The sequence below is a fragment of the Ovis canadensis genome, chromosome 14 (assembly GCF_042477335.2).
Source record: "Ovis canadensis isolate MfBH-ARS-UI-01 breed Bighorn chromosome 14, ARS-UI_OviCan_v2, whole genome shotgun sequence".
Classification (NCBI taxonomy): domain Eukaryota; kingdom Metazoa; phylum Chordata; class Mammalia; order Artiodactyla; family Bovidae; genus Ovis; species Ovis canadensis.
Window position 1 is genome coordinate 15,480,270 of NC_091258.1, and position 23,992 is coordinate 15,504,261.

At 46.0% G+C, this 23,992-nt stretch overlaps 1 protein-coding gene across 6 annotated transcripts in view; it reads right to left on the bottom strand.

Annotated features, from left to right (window-relative positions):
• Window positions 1-23,992, bottom strand: part of WDR59 (WD repeat domain 59) — an 81,958-nt gene that overhangs the window by 51,502 nt on the left and 6,464 nt on the right. For 4 of the 6 annotated variants that reach the window (XR_011248512.1, XM_069549587.1, XM_069549586.1 and 1 more), the window contains exons 2-6: window positions 15,940-15,989; window positions 10,412-10,547; window positions 7,296-7,381; window positions 6,114-6,194; window positions 3,900-3,937 (exon numbers count right to left, since the gene is read on the bottom strand). Coding sequence is in view for 5 of the 6 variants with exons in the window: in XM_069549587.1 (XP_069405688.1) it covers window positions 3,900-3,937; window positions 6,114-6,194; window positions 7,296-7,381; window positions 10,412-10,547; window positions 15,940-15,989 (391 nt within the window). In the remaining variant the exon portion in view is untranslated. The remainder of the gene's footprint in view (window positions 1-3,899; window positions 3,938-6,113; window positions 6,195-7,295; window positions 7,382-10,411; window positions 10,548-15,939; window positions 15,990-23,992) is intronic. The other 2 variants (XM_069549589.1, XM_069549590.1) reach the window with 2 other exon arrangements.

Here is a 23,992-nt window from a genome sequence, read left to right on the forward strand (position 1 = left end):
TATGGTCCATAGGGTCGAAGAGAGTCAGACACAATTGAAGCAACTTAGCACAAGCTTCGGACAAGGCAATAGTGACCCACTCCAGTACTCTTGCCTGGAAAATCCCATGGACGGAGGAGCCTGGTGGGCTGCAGTCCATGGGGTCGCTGAGTCGGACACGACTGAGCGACTTCACTTTCACTTTTGACTTTCATGCACTGGAGAAGGAAATGGCAAACCACTCCAGTGTTCTTGCCTGGAGGATCCTGGTGGGCTGCCGTCTATGGGGTCACGCAGAGTCGGACACAACTGAAGCGACGCAGCAGCAGCAGCAGCACAAGCTTGGGTCTCCGTTGCCACGCGGGCGTCTCCCGGCAGTGGCTTCCCTTACTGCACAGTAGAGGCGCTGGGACGCCCAGGCTCCAGGAGTTGTAGTACAGGGGCTACAGGGGCCCGGAAGTTGTGGCTCCTGGGCCGGAGCGCACAGGCTCAATAGTTGCAATGCAAAGGCTTACTTGCTCCATGACATACAGAATCTTCCCAGACCAGGGATCAAACCTGTGTCTCCTGGGTTGGCAGGCAGATTCCTTACCACTGAGCCACCAGGGAAGCCCAGGAAATGTAGCTGCTTAAGCGGTTCAGCCCAGCTCTGCTGGACGGTAACTGACTCATCACACAACCCACCCTTCATCCTCTCCAACGCCAAGCTTGCGATCACAAGAGCCTCAGATCAAAGCCTGCACCTTCCCACTCTGTTTTTGTTTGGGGAGGAGGGGCAGTCTTGGAAGAACACAGCCTCCAGCTCAAGCTCAGCTGAAGAATGAGCCCCAGTTTACCCAATTCTGCCCTCAGGAAAGTTACGTGCTCCCCACCAGTTCTCCTGTCTCCCCATCAGCAAGTACACGTGGCCCCGCGTGGGGACAGGAACTCAGTCCTCTGCCAATGCACACAGGGAGCAATAATGGCAAAAGAGCTCCTTCAGTGAGGGGCTGGTGCTGGAAGATGCCAGAAGGGGCTGAGACAGGTGGAAAACTGGGGCACGGCAGCACTGCTGGCTGGCTCTTCAAGAGTCACAGTAATTACGCTAGACCAGAACATGATGGCTCTCCACCTCTTCTTGCTGTTGCTCAGGCAACACATGACATTTCTGCTTTGACACCCTCTCTCCTCGGGTGGGTGTTTATTACTTGATACCACAGTGGATCCAGGGCTTTAGAGGGCAACCTGACCCAAGAATCTGGAAAGGATGAGAGAGAAAGCAAGGGCTTGGTACCCAACCGGAAACAGAGCAAGGCCCAGACTTTAGCCTTGCTTGGCTTTGGTGAGAGTATTTGCTGGTTTGCTTCTCTGTTTGTTGTGTTTTTCCCCCGAGACACAGGGCACCTTATGTCACCTAAGAATGAATGGTGGACACCCCTGAAGTTGGAGGAAGGTAGTGCATTACTCAAGAGACCCAGTTTCTTTGCAAGAAAGCTAGAGGAGGAAGTGTAAGAAAAGACGGCTCCATTTCTATGTGAGAGTTACTGAAGAGTTCGAAGACACAAGGAAAAAAAATTTTTTTCTATTCTTTTAATGTTGTGCCTATATGAAACAATGAATGTTCATTAAATTTATTGTGATCATTATTTGGTAAGTCAAATCATTATGCTCGATATCTTAAATTTATACACTTCTGTGTGTCAACTATATCTCAATAAAACTGGAAGAAAAGAAAGTAAGAAAAATTTTTAAAAGGAAGAAAAAAAAATAAAAACAAGTTTCAAGAAAATATACCTTTCCCAGTAGGTGGTCTATCAGAACATGAAGCCTCCCAAAGGATTCTGGGAACCTCCTAATTCAACCTGTAGGATCATGACATCAAGATCAAATGAAAGCCCCAGAGTTCTCAGAATCAGAGATGGCTCCGGAGGACACACAGACGTGCTCTGACTGACTCTCTGCCCCGTGGTAGAAACAATTCACTCACAGAGAGATCAGGACCACAGACTCTGGGGAACAGCAGCCTCCGGCTCCACCTCTCAGGGAATGTTAGCCAGAGTGCCTTTAGTAAAGGTCCACAAGCTCCGCGTTCACTTCTTTCTCCCCAGGGCAGCTCTGCCACCACTGAGAAGCCTCACTGAGGTACAAAAAGGAAAGACATCTCCTACCTCTGCTTCTTAAGAAGCACTTAGAAAAGAGAGCAATTGGAATAACCTTCCTTTTCAGAGATCCTCTACAATCCAATTAAGTTAGGAACCCGTCAGGAGAACTAGCGAATTCAGGGATAAGTGACTGAACATTCACAGACCCCTGGTACTCTCTTTCAGCTGGATGCCCTCTGCGACCACATCTGTGGGTCATTATATGCCACAGATCAGAAGTATGTGCATGGGGGCAGGGGCCAGATCAATTAAACTGTTAAGCACAGAGGCACAGGCGCTTGAGTCCTACATCTATGGAACAAACCCTCACAGAGCATCTCCTCAGAGCAGGCACTTAGGTTGACCCTGGTCTGCAGCCCTGAACAACATGGTCCCTAACCTCACAGAGCAAACCAACCAACTGCTTAATCCATTTGTGATGTTTAATGCCTTCAAATGATGAGGGGGGATGCAGGGGAAAAAAAGAATCATGCAATCATTTTGGAGTAAACATCAAATGTAAACTGAAATGACCCAAGAAGATTCAAAATAAGGAGGATTTAAGAGACAGATAACATGATCTGTTTTGATCAAGGACATCAAATTAGAATCCTGATAACTGGGCTTCATCGTAGGGGGAAAGGTAAAACATTTCTATGCCCAAGTTCAACCCTCAGGAAGTGGTGAGAATCTTCTGTAACAAGCCCAGTGCAGAAATGCAAGAGCAGTCAGCTCCAAAAAGGTGATGGAAACAGGCAGATGAGAAGGCAACTTCCAAGTTTCAGGGTGTCCATATTAAATGATCCTGTCGGGACACAATCAGCACTGTGCGGAAACTGCAGGACAAACTACCTGTTTTCCTCAATAAAGAAACTGCAGGAAAGGAAAACCAACCAAACAAAGGGAAGGGAGAAGAAACCTACCAACTGAAAGAGATGAGAAATATATCAACCACTTTACCAACACCAGCTTTATTTGGATTCTGATTCAAAAATTTTGTAAAAGGAGAACAAAAAGACCAAATAACATCTACGGAAACTACTGAGAAAATTTGCATATGCTTAAATATTTGAGGATATTAAAGAACTACTGTTAATATTTTTAGGTGTGCTAATGGTATTGTGGTTATGTGTTTTTTAAAGGGGCCCCCTGTTGTTGGCTTCCCTGGTAGGTCAGAGGGTAAAGCGTCTGCCTGCAATGCAGGAGACCTGGGTTCGATCCCTGGGTCCGGAAGATCCCCTGGAGAAAGAAATGGCAACCCACTCCAGGATTCTTGCCTGGAGAATCCCATGGACAGAGGAGCCTGGTGGGCTACAGTCCACGGGGTCGCAAAGAGTCGGACACGACTGAGCGACTTCACTTTCACTTTCCTGTTGTAAAAAACACTTACTGAAATATTTGTTGATGACATGACATGACACCTGGGATTTGCTTCAAAAGTAATCCCAAAGGGGAGGGGGTAGAGGTGAAAGACGACCAAAGGCTGTCTGTGCACTGACAGCTGTTCCAGCTGGATGACAAACACAAGCAATTCATTCTCTTCTTGCTTCACAAGTTTTGAAAGTTCCCACGATAAAAAGTTTGAAAAGCAATGTGGCGCCTGCCCTTGAACTCTGACATAAGTTCCTGACCACATTCTATAGTCCCGGCTCTAGTAGAGAGCAGCAGGGTCAAGGTCCAGGCAGCTTGGACAGAGCATGGGATGCAGGGCACGGGGAGGAGGGAGACGGGTCGGTGCAAGCGGGGCGGTGGGAGGAGGGGAATGAAGGCCACCGGGGAGGGAGGTGGGCAGTCACTCACCTACAGCAGACAGCGCGACAGTGGGCTTCCGTGTGTCTCTGAAACGCGAGAGCCAGAAGTCAAACGCCCATCCGCCCGCCACCACCCACCTGGGGCCTCTCTCCCTCTGCTTGCATTTCTTCAGTTGCCTTTCAGCGGGTGCTGGGGCTTCACTGCGAACCTTAATAAGTGGTGTAAAGAAAATCCTGTCCCCCTTCTCAACCTCTTCAACTGAGGCAGAATCTGAACTTCAAATCATATAGCTGTCTCCACAGAGCACAAATTATAGTATTCAATAGCACGGCCTAAGTGACTGAAGTGAACATGCAGGGAGCCAAAAGGCCCCTTCCTGGGTCATTCCTCCTAAGGAACAAGGGGACAGTTGTAGAGACGCAAGAACCTTCCAACAGCACAGCCAGGATGCCGTGAAAAACTACTCTGGATGTCCCCAACAGCCCAGAGGTGGAAGCCACTCAAGGGTCCACTGCCAAGGGAACACATAAGCCAATGACGGTCTATAGAGACAATGGATTGTCACCAGGCCTTAAAAAGGAAGGAAAGGGGGGCTTCTCCAACGGTCCGGTGGTTGAGACTCTTGCCTTCCGATGCAGGGGGCGTGGGTTTGATCCCTGGTCAGGGAACTAAGATCCCACATGCTACACCAAAGGGATGAAGGAAAACCAAGGAAGATCCTGCCACATGCTACGCTGCACCTTGAGAACATTATATTAAGTGAAATGAGTCAGTCACAAAAGGATGGACACTGTGTGATTCCACTTACACATGGTACCTGGAATAGTCAAATTCACAGCAAGTACAGCTGCCAGGGGCTGAAAGCAGCAGGAACTGGGGGGGCGGGGGGGGTGGTGTTTAATGGGTACAGAGTTTCAGCTTTGCAGGATGAAAAACTTCTGGAGCTTCATTGCACAACAATGTGAATATACTTGACACAACCAATCTGCACAGTTAAAAACGATTAAGATAGTAAATTTCGTTTTGTGGTTTTTTACTACAGTTTAAAAAAAAAAACAAACTATTCCTGGATACAGCGGGAGACTCAAATGGTCCATGGTTCACTGCAAATGGTCAGTGGGCAGCCGCGCAGGGCTGGGAGGACCAGACAAGGCACAGCTGCAGCCCTGGCTTATTGAGAAGGCAAATCAGTTCAGTGTCTTTCCATTTTTAAATTATGAAAACAACCATTTCATATAAACGAGGGATCCTTGCCCCAGAGCTCCCGGGGGACTGCTTGTTTGCTAAGAGCCCCTCTTGGTCCACTTCCCCTGGATTTTCTGCTCCCTCTCCCTCCTCTGGCGCTGCCTTCAGACCCATCACCTCAGAGGTGCGGACCTGCACGGGACACTGGTGAAGTCACCTGTGCACACCTTTACTCCCTGAGAATCCCTTCCGCTGGACTGTCTGCTCTAGCAAACCTCCACACCTGGCCTGTCCTCTGCCTACAGTTCACCTCTCAGTGTAAAGTGTCACAAAATCACTGTCATTTGGGACAGTGGTGGGGGAGAGGGTGTCCTGTCCCGGGAACCCCCCAGGCCACGCAGCCCCTAGCTAGGGGTTACAGGGAAGGGAACCTACTCTGCAAAGAGAAAGGGGAACAGCCGTGTACTAAGAACTCAGACTCCGAGACTGGGCACTCCTCCACGCTTAGCTCCATGGGGAGCTGGCCTACACGCTGGCTCTCGGCCCCCTTTCCGGGGGCGGTGGAGCAGCACCAAGAGCTGAGCAGCTGTCTGAGGGCACTGCCCACTGCAGACCTATGTGTGTGCCCAGCGAAATGCCCCCACCGTCACCCGCGTTCCCGTTGCCAGAACCTGGGTTTCTTTGCCAACCGGACTTTCCCGGGCTGCTGGAGCCCGTTTTGCAAACCTCTGTGATGGGCCTGAACTGCCAGGGAACCAGGCTCCTGTGGACAGCCTTCATCCAGGGACCGAGAGCAGACGGCAGCCCGCTTCCTCGGCCCCAGGTGGGTCACCTCTGGGGAGAGAGTGGGGCACTGGAACCCAGTGTCCCCCGGAGGCTCCACCGGTTCACTGCAGTGCCCAGGAGGATGACGCGCCCTCTCGCTCACCTTCCTGAGCCAGTCTCCCCCCGCCCCCCACTAGCAGTTCTGTCCCCTCCTAAATAAGGCTCCTGCAGGGCCTCCCTATCTCAGGGTCTGCAGCGAGGGGGCCAAGGTCCCGTAGCAGCTGAGTGCTTATGCCCTTTCACTGTTCTTACTTGATATCCCAAATGTAGATGTAGGTGTCCACTGAGCTGGTAACCAGGAGATCAGGCTCAAACACTGCCCAGTCCAAGTCACTGGAAACACAAGGAGGAAAGAAGACAGCAATGACGAGAAAGCACTGAGTGACGTTCCAGAGCACGACCAGATTTCACCTCTGGTGGCTTCGAAAAGTCACCCTGAAGGGGCCCCTGAACATGGTCTAGGCTGGGTATCTGGGTATTTAGGCTGGGTATCTCCCAAGTCCCTTGGGAAAGAAGACTTAACTGAGCTCTGAAGGGAACCTTCAGGTCCTTCCCTGGTTCCTCCCTGCTCCCCCAAGAGAAACGGAGCACTTCAACTTAAAACACGCACACACACAAATGCACAGACACACGTGTGTGCCCGAAAGACAAAACAAAGGGGGGGAAAAGCATAGAATTTCTGACTTACTGCCTTTTAAGTCAGACTTAACCACAGAGACCCTGAGTAAACCCCACATCTTCAAAGCAGTGGCAAAGTACCATGTCGCCACGCAGCTTCCACGGAGGGCAAGAAGCCTCTGGCGCTCCCTACCAACGTCGTCCCTCCTCAAAAGGCACTTACTACACACAGTTAACACAGCCTGGCGTCCGGCCTTCCCCACCACCTCCCTTGCCACCTTCACCGCTTCCTGCTGCTGCTTCCCACAACAAAAATGTCCCCATCCAGAGACAGTGACCCAAGGGACGTCCCAGGAGCCAGCTGGAAGGCCCTCAGGGAGAAGAAACTGCACACCTGGGTAACGGACTGTGAGGCGGGAGCCCCCGAGGTGCCCACGCGGCTGGGCACAGAGCTGAGAGCTGGGCCCCGAGGTCTCACGCGCCCGGGCACCGCTGACCGTGAGCCCCGGGGAGCTCCTCAGGCGTAGCTGCATCTCCTCCTGCGGCAAAGGAGCACTGCCCTCCACTCTGGAGCAGGCTGTGCCCATCTAGGTTTCTCCCAGGATCAGGGTTAACAGCTACAGGGATGCGGGTTCCCAAATCCCAGCTGTTCCTCGCCATGAAAGCCGTCACTTCAGGACTGCTAAGGACCCAGCAGACACCCAGGGTCAACGCAAACCCAGAGGGTCAAGCCCGGAGGGGGATGGTGTCTTCGCTTCATTCCCCCGAGATGGGACCAAACGAAAGAGGCCCGGAGCGGCGGAGGGCGGTGCCTACCTGATGACGCGCGTGTGGCCTTGTAAGGTCGTGCCAACCTCCCCACTGCCATCTTTCCACTTATAAAGGTCGACCCTTTGGTTGCTCTGGAAAGAAACAAGGGGAACGCCATCTTAAACGTCACTGCTGAACTGAAGCTACAGATACGCTCCTGAGCACGAGAGCTATGGGTCATGGAGCCCTCCTCCACTGTCAGAGGAACCACCCCCTGCTCTGAAGACCACACACCCATCTCCCCAGTCGCTGTCAAACTCCAGGTTCTCGGCTCATCCTTCCCGTCGTCAAACGCCGGGAGGCCACCTACCACACTCTGAAAAAACGCCTGCATAAGAAAGAAAACAGAACCACCACCGAAAAGGGTGTCCCGGAAGGCAAAACCATACAAGACTCCTTGACACGTGAACTTCTTTAAGGTTAAGCAGAAAGACACAGGGCAAATGGGCCAGAAGGAACCGCAACTACAATAAGAAAAAGGAAGAAAAGAAAAAGCTTCCATCAAACTACATTTCACTTAAAAAACAACAGGCCAGCAAATGCTCCCCAAATATCATGAGTTCATGAAACATACTGAGAGTAGATCAAGATTACTAATACACTAACTACTATTGGTAATCTAATCATTTCTGAAGACTGGTTTTCATTTTAGCTCAGAGACACTTGTACAGAGCTCTGAGGTTTTTACCCAGAAATGCCAGTTTCCAATTCTAAACAGGTAACGGTCTTGTCAAAAGGTTAGAATTCAGAATGCTTCCAGTAGGAACAGGAGTGAAAAGAAAGGTCTTCCTGATCTTATAATAACATTCCCTGCCATTTCCAGGGTCTACTGGGGCCAGTTTATGGAACAGGAACTTTAAGAAACCTACCCTCTGCTTTTTCTTATCACGCTGCACACTAGATGTCATCACCCACATCACAGATGAGGCAACTAAGACTCCAAAAGTTGGGTGGGTGCTCAAGAAAAAACAGTGAGCATTAAAACTGGGACCTGACCTCAGATTTCCTAACTCCAAAGTGCTTTCTCCTGTAACTGCCTTCCAACCAAGACCAATGAAGGAAAGAAAAAGAAAAAAAAGAGTGAAACTGAACTTCATCAAAATGAAATGTCACAAACAACATTATCAAGGAATTAAAAAGATAGTCTACAGAACTGGAAAATATACCTGCAGATCTGATCACTGATAAAGGTCTACAGTCCTACAACTAAATAGCAAAGAAAGACAAATAACCCAATTCAAAAACAGGCAAAGGACTTGAGCAGACAAATCTCCAAAACATGATATGAAAATGGCCAACCAACACACAAAAGCATGTGCAGCGCCATTAGTCATGGGGGAAATGCAAATTAAAACCACGACACCTACTCAGAGGACTAGAATTTTTAAATTACAAAAACAGGAAATAACAAATTTTGGTGAGGCTCTGGAGAAGCTGGAATCCTTGTGCAGTGCTGAAGGGACTGCCAAACGATCCAGCCACTGTAACAGATGGATGGTTCCACAAAAAGTAAACACAGACTTACCAAGTGGCCCTCCCACCACCCCTAGGAATATACCCAAGAGAAGAGAAAATGGGTACTCAAAAGAGTACAGGCACACACATGTGCTTATCAGCACTACTCCTTACAGCCAGACCAAATGTCCACTGGTGGACAGGCCGACAACATGTGATGTATCCATACCAAGGAATATTATTCAGCCATAAAAAAGGCAAAGAAGTACTGATACATGCTACAACATGGACAAAGAAGCCAGACACACAAGGTCATGGATCGTTTGACTGCATTTATATAAAATGTCCAGAAGAGCTCAATCCAGAGACAGAACACAGAGAGGTCACCAGGGGCTGTGGGTGGAGGGAGGAACTGCTTAATTGTCGTGGGGCTTCCTGCGGAGCAATGGAAATGTTTAGGAATGAGACAGAGGTGGTAATTATATAACACAGTGAATGTAGTAAAGGACACTGAACTGTTCACTTTAAATGACTGAAAAAAATCAACAAGGCTCTGTCTTGCCCCTAAACGCAAGAGTGTCAGTCTACTTGGGTCGAGCACTAAGGGTTCAGCCTAAACCTGTGGTTCCCAATCAGGAGAGATTTTGCTTCCCAGGGGACACCTGACAATGTCCAGAGACATTTGTGGTTGTCGCGATGGGGGTAGGGGGATGCTGCTGAGATCTAGTCGGGGAGGGGCCGGGGTGCTGCTGGTTTCCTGCAAAGCCCAGGACAGACCCCGCCACGAAGAAGGACCCAGCCTGACCCTTCAACAGTCCTGGGAACCACTGCCAATCTAGTCGCCGTCCCTTGTTAAAGGCAGATTCTATTTTGGAAGCGACAGGGAAGAGCTGCTTTTTGTTCCTTCTAAAGCTGACAACACTGCTCTTCTTTCTTTTGTAAGATGCTTTCCTCTCACAGACTGTCATTCCTGATAAGAACAGACCCAGACGGCACAGCGAATGGTCACATTCCCTGGAGGATGAGGACTCCTTCAAACACTGCCCTCGCTGCCCAGTGCAAAGGGAGCCAGAGGTTTAGATCTCTAATCGTCCTAGGAGAACAAATCCTGATAAAAATTCTGGCCAGGGATACTAGAAATGATCTAAGCCCAGGTCTTTTTTGAGTCTGGAATCCCTTGGAAAATCTAATAATTTGTATGCATCTTTTCCCTGGAAGAATTCATATATAAATAGGTACATAAAATTTCACGGGGTTAAACAAATCTAACGAATCCTAGTCAAGAAAAGGATCCCTTCCTTTGAGTGGAAAGGTGCCTGGAATCTTCTGATCACTCTGAAAGCAACAACAATCCCCCTCAGACCAGCTCACCAGGTCCCTCCTTAGAAGGTCTTTCTGAGTCCCTGGCTAGTTATACTCCTGAAATGAAAACGGGTTCTTATCATAAACAGACTGGATTCAATCCTTAGAAATATTGATGGGCCCCTGGATTCTTTTCATATATAACTTAAGTCTGTAATTTGCTTCCATCTTCCTTTAAGAAGCATGCACACCTCTTTCCCGTTTGAGAAAGGTGAATTACATTCTCTTCTCTACATAGAACACAGACCTACCAGCCCAGATCTCACATTTAAAAGACTTTTCCAGTACTCGTTACATGAGCTCACCGAGGCTGCAAAATAGTGCGCGAAGCTGTCATGAGGATTCCACTGCACAGCTCCAATGTCCCACTTGCTCTGGCGTGAGATCTTCCGGTGACCTTCAAAGGGGGCATCTAGACTGACGATGTATAGGAATCGGCGGCTAGGAAAACAACATCAACACTTTAACAACAGAACAGCATTGGCATGAAGATAGAAAAGCACATTTGGAATGACATACAGTACTCAAAAAAACATCCCCAGATGCACATGACGTTTACTGACTCTGAAAGGCATACAAGTGACCAGAGCAACTCGTGGCTGCTGTACCCCTGCAAGGTCTGTCTCTAGAGATGGCCCTCCCTCCTGTATCCCCTGAATCCTGACCCCTCCACCAGATTCAGCGCCTCAGGCTTTCCTATTCCCCCAGCTAGGATCACAGCTGATTCCACAAGACCCCCACTACACAGTCTGCATTTCGACTACAGCACCTATCTCCATAGCAGAACTGCTCTTGTAAAGGCTCCTGTCCCACAGCAGCTGAACGTTTCGGGGTATGGACCACGTCTTGAGTATTTCTGTATTCCCTCGTCGGTAGGCAGTGCTTTGCATTCAGTAAGTGTGGGTAAAACCAAACACATCACTATCACTTAGCCAAACGTTCTGTAGAAAACCTCAGATTCCCATGCAAGTTGATGACCTGGTGACAGGAACCAAATCCACACTATTGGAAGGGGGAGGAGGGACCAAAACATAATGATGATGGAAACAATAATCATATTAAGTGCCAATAATGTTCACAGTGCCAATCAAAAAGAAGGATCTGAAAATGGGGAAATTTGTTCACCTATTTTTCTTCTAAGGGAAAAAATCCTTGGTGGGTGGGCCAACCTCTCAGCAGCCATCAGCAGCTCTTTGCTGGGGAGTGCTCTGAGTGCCCAGGGTATCAGTGACGACAGGTGAGCGAGACAACGAAGACAAAGATGAATTGTCCCTGCTCAGAAGAGACAGGAATTGAAAAATAAAAGTGGCAGATTGAACTCTAGCAGAAGCCCTAGGAGGGATAGGTTAAGAGACAAGGAAAGCACAGGTTAAAACACAAATTCAGAGAGTCTGTGGGGCTTCTGAGAAAGCTGGTGCAGAACAAAGGCCTAGAACCTCTGACCTCTTCCTAAGGAATCACTTGATCGTACGGGCCAGCATCTTCTCATTAGAATGAAAACAGGGCAAAGGCCTGACACTATACAAATGACGCGGGTATCAACAGGAGAACCCAGAGACAGCACGGGGAAAATGAAGACTAGCAGAAGGTGGGTACCTCCGGATAAACATGCCTGACTGAACACACTGGTTGCCTTCATTCCCCCACTGAAGATCCACTAGAATAAAGGTGAAAATATAAAAGAGAGAAATCCACAAAAACACAGAAAATGAGAGGAAAGATGGAAAGCAGGCAGAAAAATGGTAACTGATCTAGAGGAAAGGCAGCCAGCACCCAAGGGCCTGCAGGGTGAGGTGATTCACACTGTAGAATCCAGGCTGGCAGGGGCTGGAGGGGGAGCGAAACTACTTCAGAGGAGCCGGGGCTGGGGTGGGAGGGGTGGGCGGGAGGTGCTGCGCCCAGAACCGGGCAGGAAGCGGGGGTGGGACCCTCGGGCCTCCTCCCCAGCACAGCACTCACCACGTGTGGCTTTCAGTCTCCAGTGATGCTGTCAGCAGGATTCTTCTCAGGGGAAATGACCAGCCCAGGAAAGAACAAAGCAAACAAACAAAAAATGAAACCAAAGCCCTGAAGATGATGTCCAGCTGAGCTATTTAAGATCCTGAAAGATGATGCTGTGAAAGCGCTGCACTCAATATGCCAGCAAATTTAGAAAACTCAGCAGTGGCCAAAGGACTGGAAAAGGTCAGTTTTCATTCCAATCCCAAAGAAGGGCAATGCCAAAGAATGCCCAAACTATCGCACAACTGCGCTCTTCTCACATGCTAGCAAGGTAATGCTCAAAGCCCTTCAAGCTAGGCTTCAACAGTATGTGAACTGAGAACTTCCAGACACCTTGGAACACTCCAACAAAAGGGCCAGGTTTCCAACTGCTTTCTCACTACAGTGAGCGCCACCATCACACACGTAACCAGAGACTGCACTTACTCTCTAGTATTAACACAGCGCCCATGAGCATCAGTCACGGCAGGAAACTGGAAAGACAGAGACCAAAGCAACCAAAAGGGTAAAGAAAGGAAGCGGGCAGCACAGAGGAAAGAAGGGAGCCGACACTCATCAGCCTCAGAGACACAGAAGAAGACAAGCCAAAGAACAGAGAACAGGAGCTCTGAGAAATTAAAATGACCGTTGACATTTTTAAATCTGATAGAAGGGTTGGAAGTTAAAGTTGACAAAAACTCCAAGAATGCAGGACTTTGCTTGTGGTCCAGTGGGTAAGACTCTGCACTTCCCACACAAGGGACAGGGGTTCAAATCCCTGGTTGGGGAACTAAGATCTCACATGCTGTATGGTGTGGCCAAAAAAATAAACAAATACACTCTCAAAATGCAAAATAAAAAGACCAAAAGATCAGAAGAGAATCCATTCAGGATATCCAACAAGCCCTAAGAGGAGCTCCAGAAAGAATGGGGAAAATTATCAAAGACAGAATGCAGGAAATTTCCTCCAAACTAAAAGACACAGATTTCCAGACTGAAAGGGCCCTCCATGTTACTAAAAATTATTCTGTATTTTACTCTGTTGATCACATGAGTGCATATATTTGTAAATTTATTCGAGCTGGACACTTAAGGCTATCCCTTACTATACATATTTCAAAGCTCAATATAAGAAAATGAAATGGTGAACTTTAAGATCATGTTGAAAACCAGTATGGACGTATACATGTCTAAGAACACACCAAAACAGAAACATCTGCATGATGTCCTGTTACATGATCCCGTTTTCTCCTAGAATGCTACGAAGGACAATACCCACAGCAGTCAATACTGAGAAGCCTAACGTTTAAGATACAGTTATTCCAGGGCACCTGTAAGTATCTTATGGGCTGTTAATATGGCTGCTGTGCTGTGCTCAGTTGTCAGTCATGTCCAACTCCTTGCTACCCTTTGAACTGTAACCCACAAGGCTCCTCTGTCCATGGGGTTTTCCAGGTAAGAACACTGGAGTGGGTTTCCATTTCCTTCTCCAGTTAAAATGGCTACATAATGCCAAGTATATATTATTTTTCATTTTGTTTATATAAAGCAGGTAATAATGTCAGAAAGGGGAGGTGGGTCCCTCTAAGTGCCCAGGAAAATGAATGAAAAGACATACCCAATCAGTCATGGTGAAAATTTCACACACATAAGAGGTAAAGGTAACACTAGGGATAAAGATAAGATTTCTCCAAAGATAAAAAATAGGTCACATACAGAGTCCAGAATCAAAATAACATAGGACCTCTTGCTAATAACACTGAGAAAAAGAACCCCGAATATGATTCAACACAATGGTTATATGACTATATTGGCAGGAGGGGCCAGGTGTTTCTATAAGGGACTCACAGACCAAATAAAGGTGCTCAATACTCATCTTCTATTGTAAGAAGTCAGCTTGAATATTTATGATAGATAAACCAAGATGCAGCAGTATATGCAGTGTGTGCGTATTAGTCACTTAATTAAGTCCAACTCTTTGCGATCCCACGGACTGTAACTTGCCAGGCTCCTCTGCCCATGGAATTCTACAGGCAAGAATGCTGGAGTGGGTTGCCATCTCCTTCCCCAATATGTAGTATACCACTTGGAAAACTGGAGGCAATCCAAAAAAAACAATAGCTAAAAAGTCTCAAGTGGACGGAGGACATTATACCAACCAACCCAACAAGAAGGTGTAACAACTGCTAAGTACACACGCACTGAACACAGGAGCGCCTAAACACACACAGGAAATGCAACAGACATAAAAGGGGAGATGCACAGTAATACAACAATAGTGGGGGGCATTAATATTCCGCCTTCATCGATGGGCTTGCCAGCATTTAACGTTTTCAGACTTTCAAATCTCAGACATTCCAGTGGATGTTCAGTGGTATCTCATTACTCCCAGTGACCAGAGACATTCACCATCTTTTATGTTGGCCATTGATACTTTTTCTTTCATGAAATGTCTATTCGAATCTTTGGCTATTTTAAAAATTAGGTTGAAACAGACATTCATATATTATCAATGCAGTGTCAAATAAATTATTTTTCAAATAAAAAAAAGTCTCAAGTGGTTGCCTCTGGGAGAGAGATTAGGGTGGGGAAAGGGTGAGGTGGAATTCTGCTGACAATACAAGCTTTATAATGCTACTTGACCTTTTAAACATGTATAGGCATTTCCTTCATTAAAAAAAAAAAAAAAGGTTTAAAAACTGATTAGGAGCAACTTCTCTGGTCCAGTGGTTAAGACTCTGTGCTTCCAAAGCTGAGGGTGCAGGTTCAATCCCTGGTCAGGAAACTAAGATCCCACATGCTCCATGGCACAGCCAAAAAATAAAAAATAAATTTTTTTATAAAAAATAAAAATAAAATATAAAAATAAAAAATTTAAAATAACTGATTCAGAAATTAATAATATACACCAAAACCACTAAATTGTACATTGAAATCAGTGAACTGTACGGGTATGTGAATTATAGCTCAATAAAGTTCCTTTTTTTTTAAAAGTGAGGGAGGGAGGGGAGAAAAGGACGTAGCAAATTTTCCTCATCTATGCATTCAGTGTGGTACAAGAAAGTGGTATCTGGAGAGAGGGGGTCAGAAGGAAAAGGAAAAGGGAAACTTACTTTCCATGATACGTCCTTTTGAGTTACTTAATGTTTGCAATGGTCTTATTTAAAAGTAAATTAAAACATGACTTCAAAATTAATGAATAGAACACAACTTCATTTTATAAATGGGTCCACAAACCACAAATTAATGAAAATACAGCTGAATCTGAGAGGCAGCAATCTAGAGCAACATGAAAGGGAAAGGGGGACCCTGACCATTAAATGCTATCATACCGGTACAATGTTAGGGTGATTAGCAAACGCAGGGATGGACTTCACTTGCCAAAATCATAATTTTGAGCCAGAAGAGACTACAGAGATTACGTAATTCAATTTCTTCATGAGGAAATCCGATTTCTTTATGAGCAAACTGAAGTCCAAGGAGGCCAACTGAATAAACATCGGGAGCTCATAATCAATGGAACCCAGATCCCCTCAAACCTAGGAACCAACTACCTGTTAGATTGTACCAGACAGCATCCTTTCAAAGAGTCCGCTCATTAAACAGAAAATGGCGATTTCAAGACCACACTGCCAGTAACGAACTAACATCTCAGAGCAATTTTATCGCTCACCTGTTAGGGCAGACATGCAAATAGTCCCAGTGAGGACCGCTGAGGTCACTAGGAGAGCGGAACTAAACCCAGTGCCTGTAATCCTTGCATTAAAGAAGCGCTGTCCAATTTCCCAGAAGCCTCTGGATTTGCAACTCACTCCCGGAAACCACGGCAGGCGAACTCCGCCAGCTCACTTACCCGGAAAGCACTGCATGCTGCCCCACGCAGTCCACGGACATGGCGGTCGCCTGGGAGAGAGAAGAGGCGTTCAGTCCTGCCAGCGAGACCAGCCCAGGCGGCACCTGCAGGGCTTCCTCTTCCCGTGGCCCAGGCAGTTCCCTACAGTGGCCTCTTTAACCCCCTTCTAGTTCTCATCCGAATCTCACGTTCATCTTCCACAACAGGGCAGCTGCGATCTATTCCGCCAGGGATACACACAACCAAGCGGGTAGAGTCTAAATTGAGGAATCAAGTCCTGGAATCGTCGGAAAATCCAACTAGTTCACAGCAAACTGAGCTACTAAGAGCTCCTTCCGAACACACACACACACACACACACACACACACACACACACACACACACACACACACATACACACACACACACACACACACTCCACCCCTTTCCAAAGGACATGGACTTCTCCAAGCTAAATGGCAGTTGAACATTTTCAAACACCACTTCTGCTGACTCTACAGCCATATTCTTGAGATGCTCAGTTCCTATTTAATCTGAGATTTCCAGCACATTTTACTGGTTTCCATTTCCAGGTCTCCCAACTTCTAGGGAGCACCAGCTTTTCAGGAGCCGATGTCCAATTTCCAAAAGACCACACTGAATCAAGGAGATTTGCATACAGGCCAGAACATGAGAGTAATTTTAATCATGGCAGCTACAGCCCTAAATTCTCTTACTTGGACAAATTCAAGTCCTGTTGCATTCCCAGGGCATTATCTGAAACAGTGTGTGCTGTTGTTTGCTTATTAAGTGCTCTAAGCTCTTTCCAAGAGATAGTCCAGAGAGAATGCATTTTGTACATCCTGCTACACTCACAAATCACAAATGGTAAACAGAAATTCTCTTCCTCACTTTCATTGGTCTTCTTAATGGGTTTCTCACTCATATACCCCCAAGAAACTTGTAATATTAGGGACAAGATGTCAGAGTGTTTTCATGGAGGCTGAGAAGGGGATTATTACGCATTCTTCATTTCACTGGAGTCGTGAGCAGAGAAATGCCAAGCTGCAAAGACAGGCTCTGAAATGAAATGCCATTTCCAGAACTCTTCTGGACAATTTATACACTAAGGACATGAAAGAGGGCAAGATGGTACCTGCAACCAGGAGTAGTGCCATCTTTCTAGAGGGTGTGTGGTAGCAAGAATCCTAGGCTGGCTCCAAGATTCTGGGCCCTTGCTATTCACACACATTCTCCCCGTTAGTCTAGGTACTAATCTAGTAAAAGCACTTTGAGGTGTATTAAGGACCCACATCAGTTCACCCTAAGATAAAAGAGACCTGAAACAACCCCAATAACCCAAATGCCCATCAGCTGATAAATGGACAAACAGAGCATGGGATACACACACAGTGGCATACATGCTACAGTGTGAATGAGCCTTGAAAACATTACACTAAGTGAAATAAATCAGAAAAAAAAGGATAAATACTGCATAAGTCCACTTATATGAGGTGTCCAGAGAGTACAACAGAGGCAGCCAGGGACTAGGGGGCTGGGAGTGAGGGGATTCGGCTTAGTGAGTACATAGTTTCCATCTGGGATGATGAAACAGTCATTGGAGGAGCAGACAGAGCTAGAGAGACCTCCACATCAGCCCTTTAAAGGCAGGTCCAGAGGTCAGAGCCAGAGGAAGTCAGAGATTTGGAGGGTGAGGGATTTAACACGGAGAAGACTCTGCTGCAGGCTATGAAGATGGGCAGACCACATGGCAGAAGCCGAGAGTGATCCCTAAATAACAATTGGCAAAAACCAGGGACCTCAGCCCCATAACCCCCAGGAACTGAATTCTTCCAACCACCTGAATGAGCTTGTTAGCAGATTCTTCCCTAAGTCATCTGGGGAGCTCCCAGATGAGGACACAGTAAAGTGATGGCTGGCTTTCAGCCTATGAGACACCAAACAGAGAAAGCAGCCTGGACTTCTGACCTACAGAGTATGTGTGTGTGCACGCCTGCACACACACGTAAGCTCAGTCATGTCCAACTCTTTGTGACTTACAGTACTGTAAGCTAACAAATGGATGCCACTTCAAACTGCTAAATTTGTGGTACAGAGACAATAAAGGATAATTCGGTAATAATACCAAAAAAAAAAAGTCATGTCCTCTGACTCAGTAATTTCACCTCCAGAATTTATTCAAAATACAGCAAAACTTTTATACCCAAAGTTGTTGGATTCATGTTATCTATAAGTAAATTACAGATATCTATACAATGGAATCTTCCAGAAGCATTAAGGGCTGCCACAGAAAAATGCAAGCACCTAGCCTACAATTAGAAAATCATAACTCACCATATCTCCTCGTCAGAGTAAGTTATTTTTTAAGAAGTAAAACAAAAAAAAACCCCACAACAAGGAGAGAGGACTCCCACCAGCCTGTGAATAGGGCTTGCTGTAAAGTAAGCCGCACGAGTAAAGGCTTGCACTTTACTTACAGAGGGAAAGTGATATTTCATTCCCTACTATGAACTAAAATTTAAATCAGCTATTTAGCCTGAATAACACTGAAAAAAAGTATATGAAAATGTTTTGATGGTAGAGATTTTTATGAGATTTTTATTCCTCTAAATGAGCCTACATTCTTATATTATTTATGTGCAGTATTTTACAATAAAAAGCCCTACTATCTTTTCAAGGCCCCCTTCTAAGCCTCTTCTCTTTCCACTCTGCTCACAGCCTGGGCCTGACATTAAAGGTCACTTGAGACCGCTCTTCTGCTCCTTCTTCCACCCATCTCACGCCTCTCCCTCCCAACTCCATCCCAACACTCCAGCCATTCGCTCCAGGAATTCTTCAGAATTCCCTCCAGGTCCTCACACTCAGGCAAGCACTCTCTCCTCTTCTGGCCTCACACCAGCTGCTTCCTCTGCCTTGAAGACCCTTCTCTCCAGTCTTCACCTGGCCCATCCCTTCCTGTTCTGGCTCTTTTAATTTATTCCAATCCGCTTGCACACAGCCAGTGCCCCACCTATGCTATCACAGTACCCAAGGCTCACCTTTATAAGGCACTTATGCTTTGTTTTTGCTTTGGGCTGTCACCTATCATGCGGGATCTTAGCTCCCTGACCAGGGATCGAACCCGTGCCCCCTGCAGTGGAAGCACGGAGTCCTAACCACTGGACTGCCGGAAAGTCCCTACACAGCACTTACCATACTTTACAGTAAGGATCTACTTACTGATAGGTCTCCACCATCACACTGCAATTTCTTGAAGGTAAAAATCAATCTGCTAGCACAATGCCTGGTTCATGGTATATACTCCATAAATGCTAGCTACTATAGACAACACAGGTCTTATAAAAGCTTTTGCTATACAAAAACTTGTACATAAGTGTCCATGGCAGCATTATTCATAATAGCCAAAAAGTGGAAACAACCCCAACGTCCAACAACTGATGAACGGATAAATAAAATCTGGTACATCTATACAATGGCATGTCACAAAGGCCATATATTGTATAATTCCATTTGTATGAAATCCTCAGAATAGGCAAATCTATACAAACAGAAATTAGATTAGCCGCTGCTGCCTAGAGCTGGGGTATCAGGGTACTGGGGGGCTGATGGCTAAAGGGTACAGGGTTTCTTCTTAGGGTGACAAAGATGTTCTAAAAATTACTGTGGTCAAAAAAATTTAAAAAAAAACTGCTGTGGTCAGAGTTACACACTTTGTGAATATACTAGAACCGACTGAATTGTATACATTTAAAACAGGTAAATCGTATGATATGTGAAAAATATTTCAATAAAACTGTTACCCAAAAAATGCTATGGTAAAACACTTTCATCTTTTAAAAAATAACAGGTATGAGACTTTATAATAGTCAAATGACACTGAATTTGGAAATTAATTGCATTACACATCCACTTTGGGTTTACAGTTAAATTTAGGTACAATCACAGGTTGTGTTAGAGAGTTGATCTCTCGGAAGAATCTGTAATACAGATTCATAGGATTATCTGTCTTGATTGGATACAAAGGAAAGCCTCCCTAGAGGCCTCTGCTACCTGCAGCACAAAAGCTAGGGTTGGTTTCTTTAAAGGGACTAGGAAAGAAAGCAGCTCTTCCTCTTTAGATCCCAGCTGAATTACAAAGAGCTGTCCAAAAACAGAAATGTTTTGCTTGCCATCCTTCTAAATGATGCAAAGTGGAAACATTCAGTCAATGCAAATCAGAGCTAGGTCAGTTCCCCTAAGATCAGGATGTCAGGTGCCTGAGCACAGACTGTGATGTATGCATTACCAGACTCCATAGAATAATCCCACAAACTGAAACCCACTGATAGAAAAGGATCAGAGCATTTAACATGACAAGATCCCATCGCTTTAAATTAGAGCTGTTACACTGTTGCCAAGCCTCCTTTCAAACCACCCTGCCTAAGGCTCACGAGAGGTTATCTATCAGATGTCTGCTTACACACTGAGCACAATGAGCCTTTCTTGGAAGTCTCCCTCTTTATCTATTATTTCTTACTGGTGTATAATCGCTTCACAATGTTGTGTTGTGATAGCCATCACTGCACAACAAAGTGAATCAGCTATTATGTATGTGCCTGTGGGCTAGGTTGCGTCAGTCTTGTCCGACTCTGCAACTTTATGGACGGTAGCCCGCCAGGCTCCTCTGTCCATGGGAATCTCCAGGCAAGAATACTGGAGTGGGCTGCCAGGCACTCCTGCAGGGGATCTTCTCAACCCACGGATGGAACAGGAGTCTCCTGCACTGCAGGCAGATTCTTTACCCAATGAGACACCTGGGAAGCCCCGGCTATATGTACACATATAGACATATACATGGGAGAAGGAAATGGCAACCCATTCCAGTATTCTTGCCTGAAGAATTCTGTGGACAGAGGAGCCTGGTGGGCTGCTGTCCATGGGGTCGCACAGAGTCGGACACGACTGAAGCGACTTAGCAGCAGCAGCATACATATATATCTTCTCCCTCTTGGACTTCCTCCCACCACCACCCCCATCCCATCCATCTAAGTCATCACAAAGCACTAAGCTGAGCTCCTTGTGCCTTACAGCAGTTCCCACTAGCTATCTATTTTACCCATTAGTGTACACAAGTTAATTTCTAATCTCCCAATGCATCCCACCCTCCCCTTCCCCTGTGTCCCCATGTCCACTTGACATGTGTCTCTATTCCTGCCCTCAACGTAGATGTATCTGTACCACTTTTCAAGATTCCACATATATGCATTAATGTACAATGTTTGTTTTTCTCTGCCTTACTTCACTCTGTATGAGACTCTAGATCCATCCAAGTCTCTACACATGACCCAACTGCATTCCTTTTTATGGCTGAGCAATATTTTGTGGTATAGATGTACCATGAATTCTCAACCCCTTCATCTGTTGTTGGACACTTAGGTTGTTGAAGTGAAGTCTCTCCCTTTAAAATGAGAACATCCTCACTTCCCCAAAAACTCAAATAGTACGAACTGGTTTCACAAGGAAAGTCACCTAAACTTTCTGAGTCTCAGGTTCCTTATTTGTAAAATAAGAGGAGAGATGTGATGACTCCCAAAGGTCCTCTTAGTTCCATGAGTCTGACCAAGATTGCTACTTCCTCAGGCAATTTTTCTAATATCAACATTGTAATGAACATGCATCAAGCATTTAATGGACACTGACCCCTGCTAAGGGCTCTGTGTAATTATCTCATTTTCAGTACAGTTCAGTTGCTCAGTCGTGTCGGACTCTCTGCGACCCCATGAATCGCAGCACGCCAGGCCTCCCTGTCCATCACCATCTTCCGGAGTTCATTCAGGCTCACATCCATCGAGTCAGTGATGCCATCCAGCCATCTCATCCTCGGTCGTCCCCTTCTCCTCCTGCCCCCAATCCCTCCCAGCATCAGAGTCTTACCAATGAGTCAACTCTTCACATGAGGTGGCCAAAGTACTGGAGCTTCAGCTTTAGCATCGTTCCTTCCAAAGAAATCCCAGGGTTGATCTCCTTCAGAATGCACTGGTTGGATCTCCTTGCAGTCCAAGGGACTCTCAAGAGTCTTCTCCAACACCACAGTTCAAAAGCATCAATTCTTCGGCGCTCAGCTTTCTTCACAGTCCAACTCTCACATCCATACATCACCACAGGAAAAACCATAGCCTTGACTAGACGGACCTTAGTCGGTAAAGTAATGTCTCTGCTTTTGAATATGCTGTCTAGGTTGGTCATAACTTTCCTTCCAAGCAGTGAGCGTCTTTTAATTTCATGGCTGCAGTCACCATCTGCAGTGATTTTGGAGCCCAAAAAATAAAGTCTGACACTGTTTCCACTGTTTCCCCATCTACTTCCCATGAAGTGATGGGGCCGGATGCCATGATCTTCGTTTTCTGAATGTTGAGCTTTAAACCAACATTTTCTGCTCTCCTCTTTCACTTTCATCAAGAGGCTTTTTAGCTCCTCTTCACTTTCTGCCATAAGGGTGGTGTCATCTGCATATCTGAGGTTATTGATATTTCTCCTGGCAATCTTGATTCCAGGTTGTGTTTCTTCCAGTCCAGCGTTCCTCATGATGTACTCTGCATAGAAGTTAAATAAGCAGGGTGACAATATACAGCCTTGACATACTCCTTTTCCTATTTGGAACCAGTCTGTTGTTCCATGTCCAGTTCTAACTATTGCTTCCTGACCTGCATACAGATTTCTCAAGAGGAAGGTCAGGTGGTCTGGTATTCCCATCTCTTTCAGAATTTTCCACAGTTTATTGTGATCCACACAGTCAAAGGCTTTGGCATAGTCAATAAAGCAGAAATAGATGATTTTCTGGAACTCTCTTGCTTTTTCCATGATCCAGTGGATGTTGGCAATTTGATCTCTGGTTCCTCTGCCTTTTCTAAAACCAGCTTGAACATCAGGAAGTTCACAGTTCACGTATTGCTGAAGCCTGGCTTGGAGAATTTTGAGCATTACTTTACTAGCATGTGAGATGAGTGCAATTGTACGGTAGTTTGAGCATTCTTTGGCATTGCCTTTCTTTGGGATTGGAATGAAAACTGACCTTTTCCAGCCCTGTGGCCACTGCTGAGTTTTCCAAATTTGCTGACATATTGAGTGCAGCACTTTCACAGCATCATCTTTCAGGATTTGGAACAGCTCAACTGGAATTCCATCACCTCCACTAGCTTTGTTCATAGTGATGCTTTCTAAGGCCCACTTGACTTCACATTCCAAGATGTCTGGCTCTACATTAGTGATCACATCATCATAATTATCTGGGTAGTGAAGATCTTTTTTGCCCAGTTCTTCTGTGTATTCTTGCCACGTCTTCTTAACATCTTCTGCTTCTGTTAGGTCCATACCACTTCTGTCCTTTATCAAGCCCATCTTTGCATGAACTGTTCCCTTGGTATCTCTAATTTTCTTGAAGAGATCTCTAGTCTTTCCCATTCTGTTGTTTTCCTCTATTTCTTTGCATTGATCACTGAAGAAGGCTTTCTTATCTCTTCTTGACAGAATGTGGTCCACTGGAGAAGGGAATGGCAAGCCACTTCAGTATTCTTGCCTTGAGAACCCCATGAACAGTATGAAAAGCCAAAATGATAGGATACCAACAGAGGAACTCCCCAGGTCATTAGGTGCCCAATATGCTACTGGAGATCAGTGGAGAAATAACTCCAGAAAGAATGAAGGGATGGAGCCAAAGCAAAAACAATACCCAGTTGTGGATGTGGCTGGTAACAGAAGTAAGATCCGATGCTGTAAAGAGTAATATTGCATAGGAACCTGGAATGTCAGGTCCATGAATCAAGGCAAATTGGAAGTGGTCAAACAGGAGATGGCAAGGGTGAACATCGACATTCTAGGAATCAGTGAACTAAAATGGACTGGAATGGGTAAATTTAACTCAGATGACCATTATATCTACTACTGCGGGCAGGAATCCCTCAGAAGAAATGGAGTAGCCATCATGGTCAACAAAAGAGTCCAAAATGCAGTACTTGGATGCGATCTCAAAAATGACAGAATGATCTCTGTTCATCTCCAAGGCAAACCATTCAA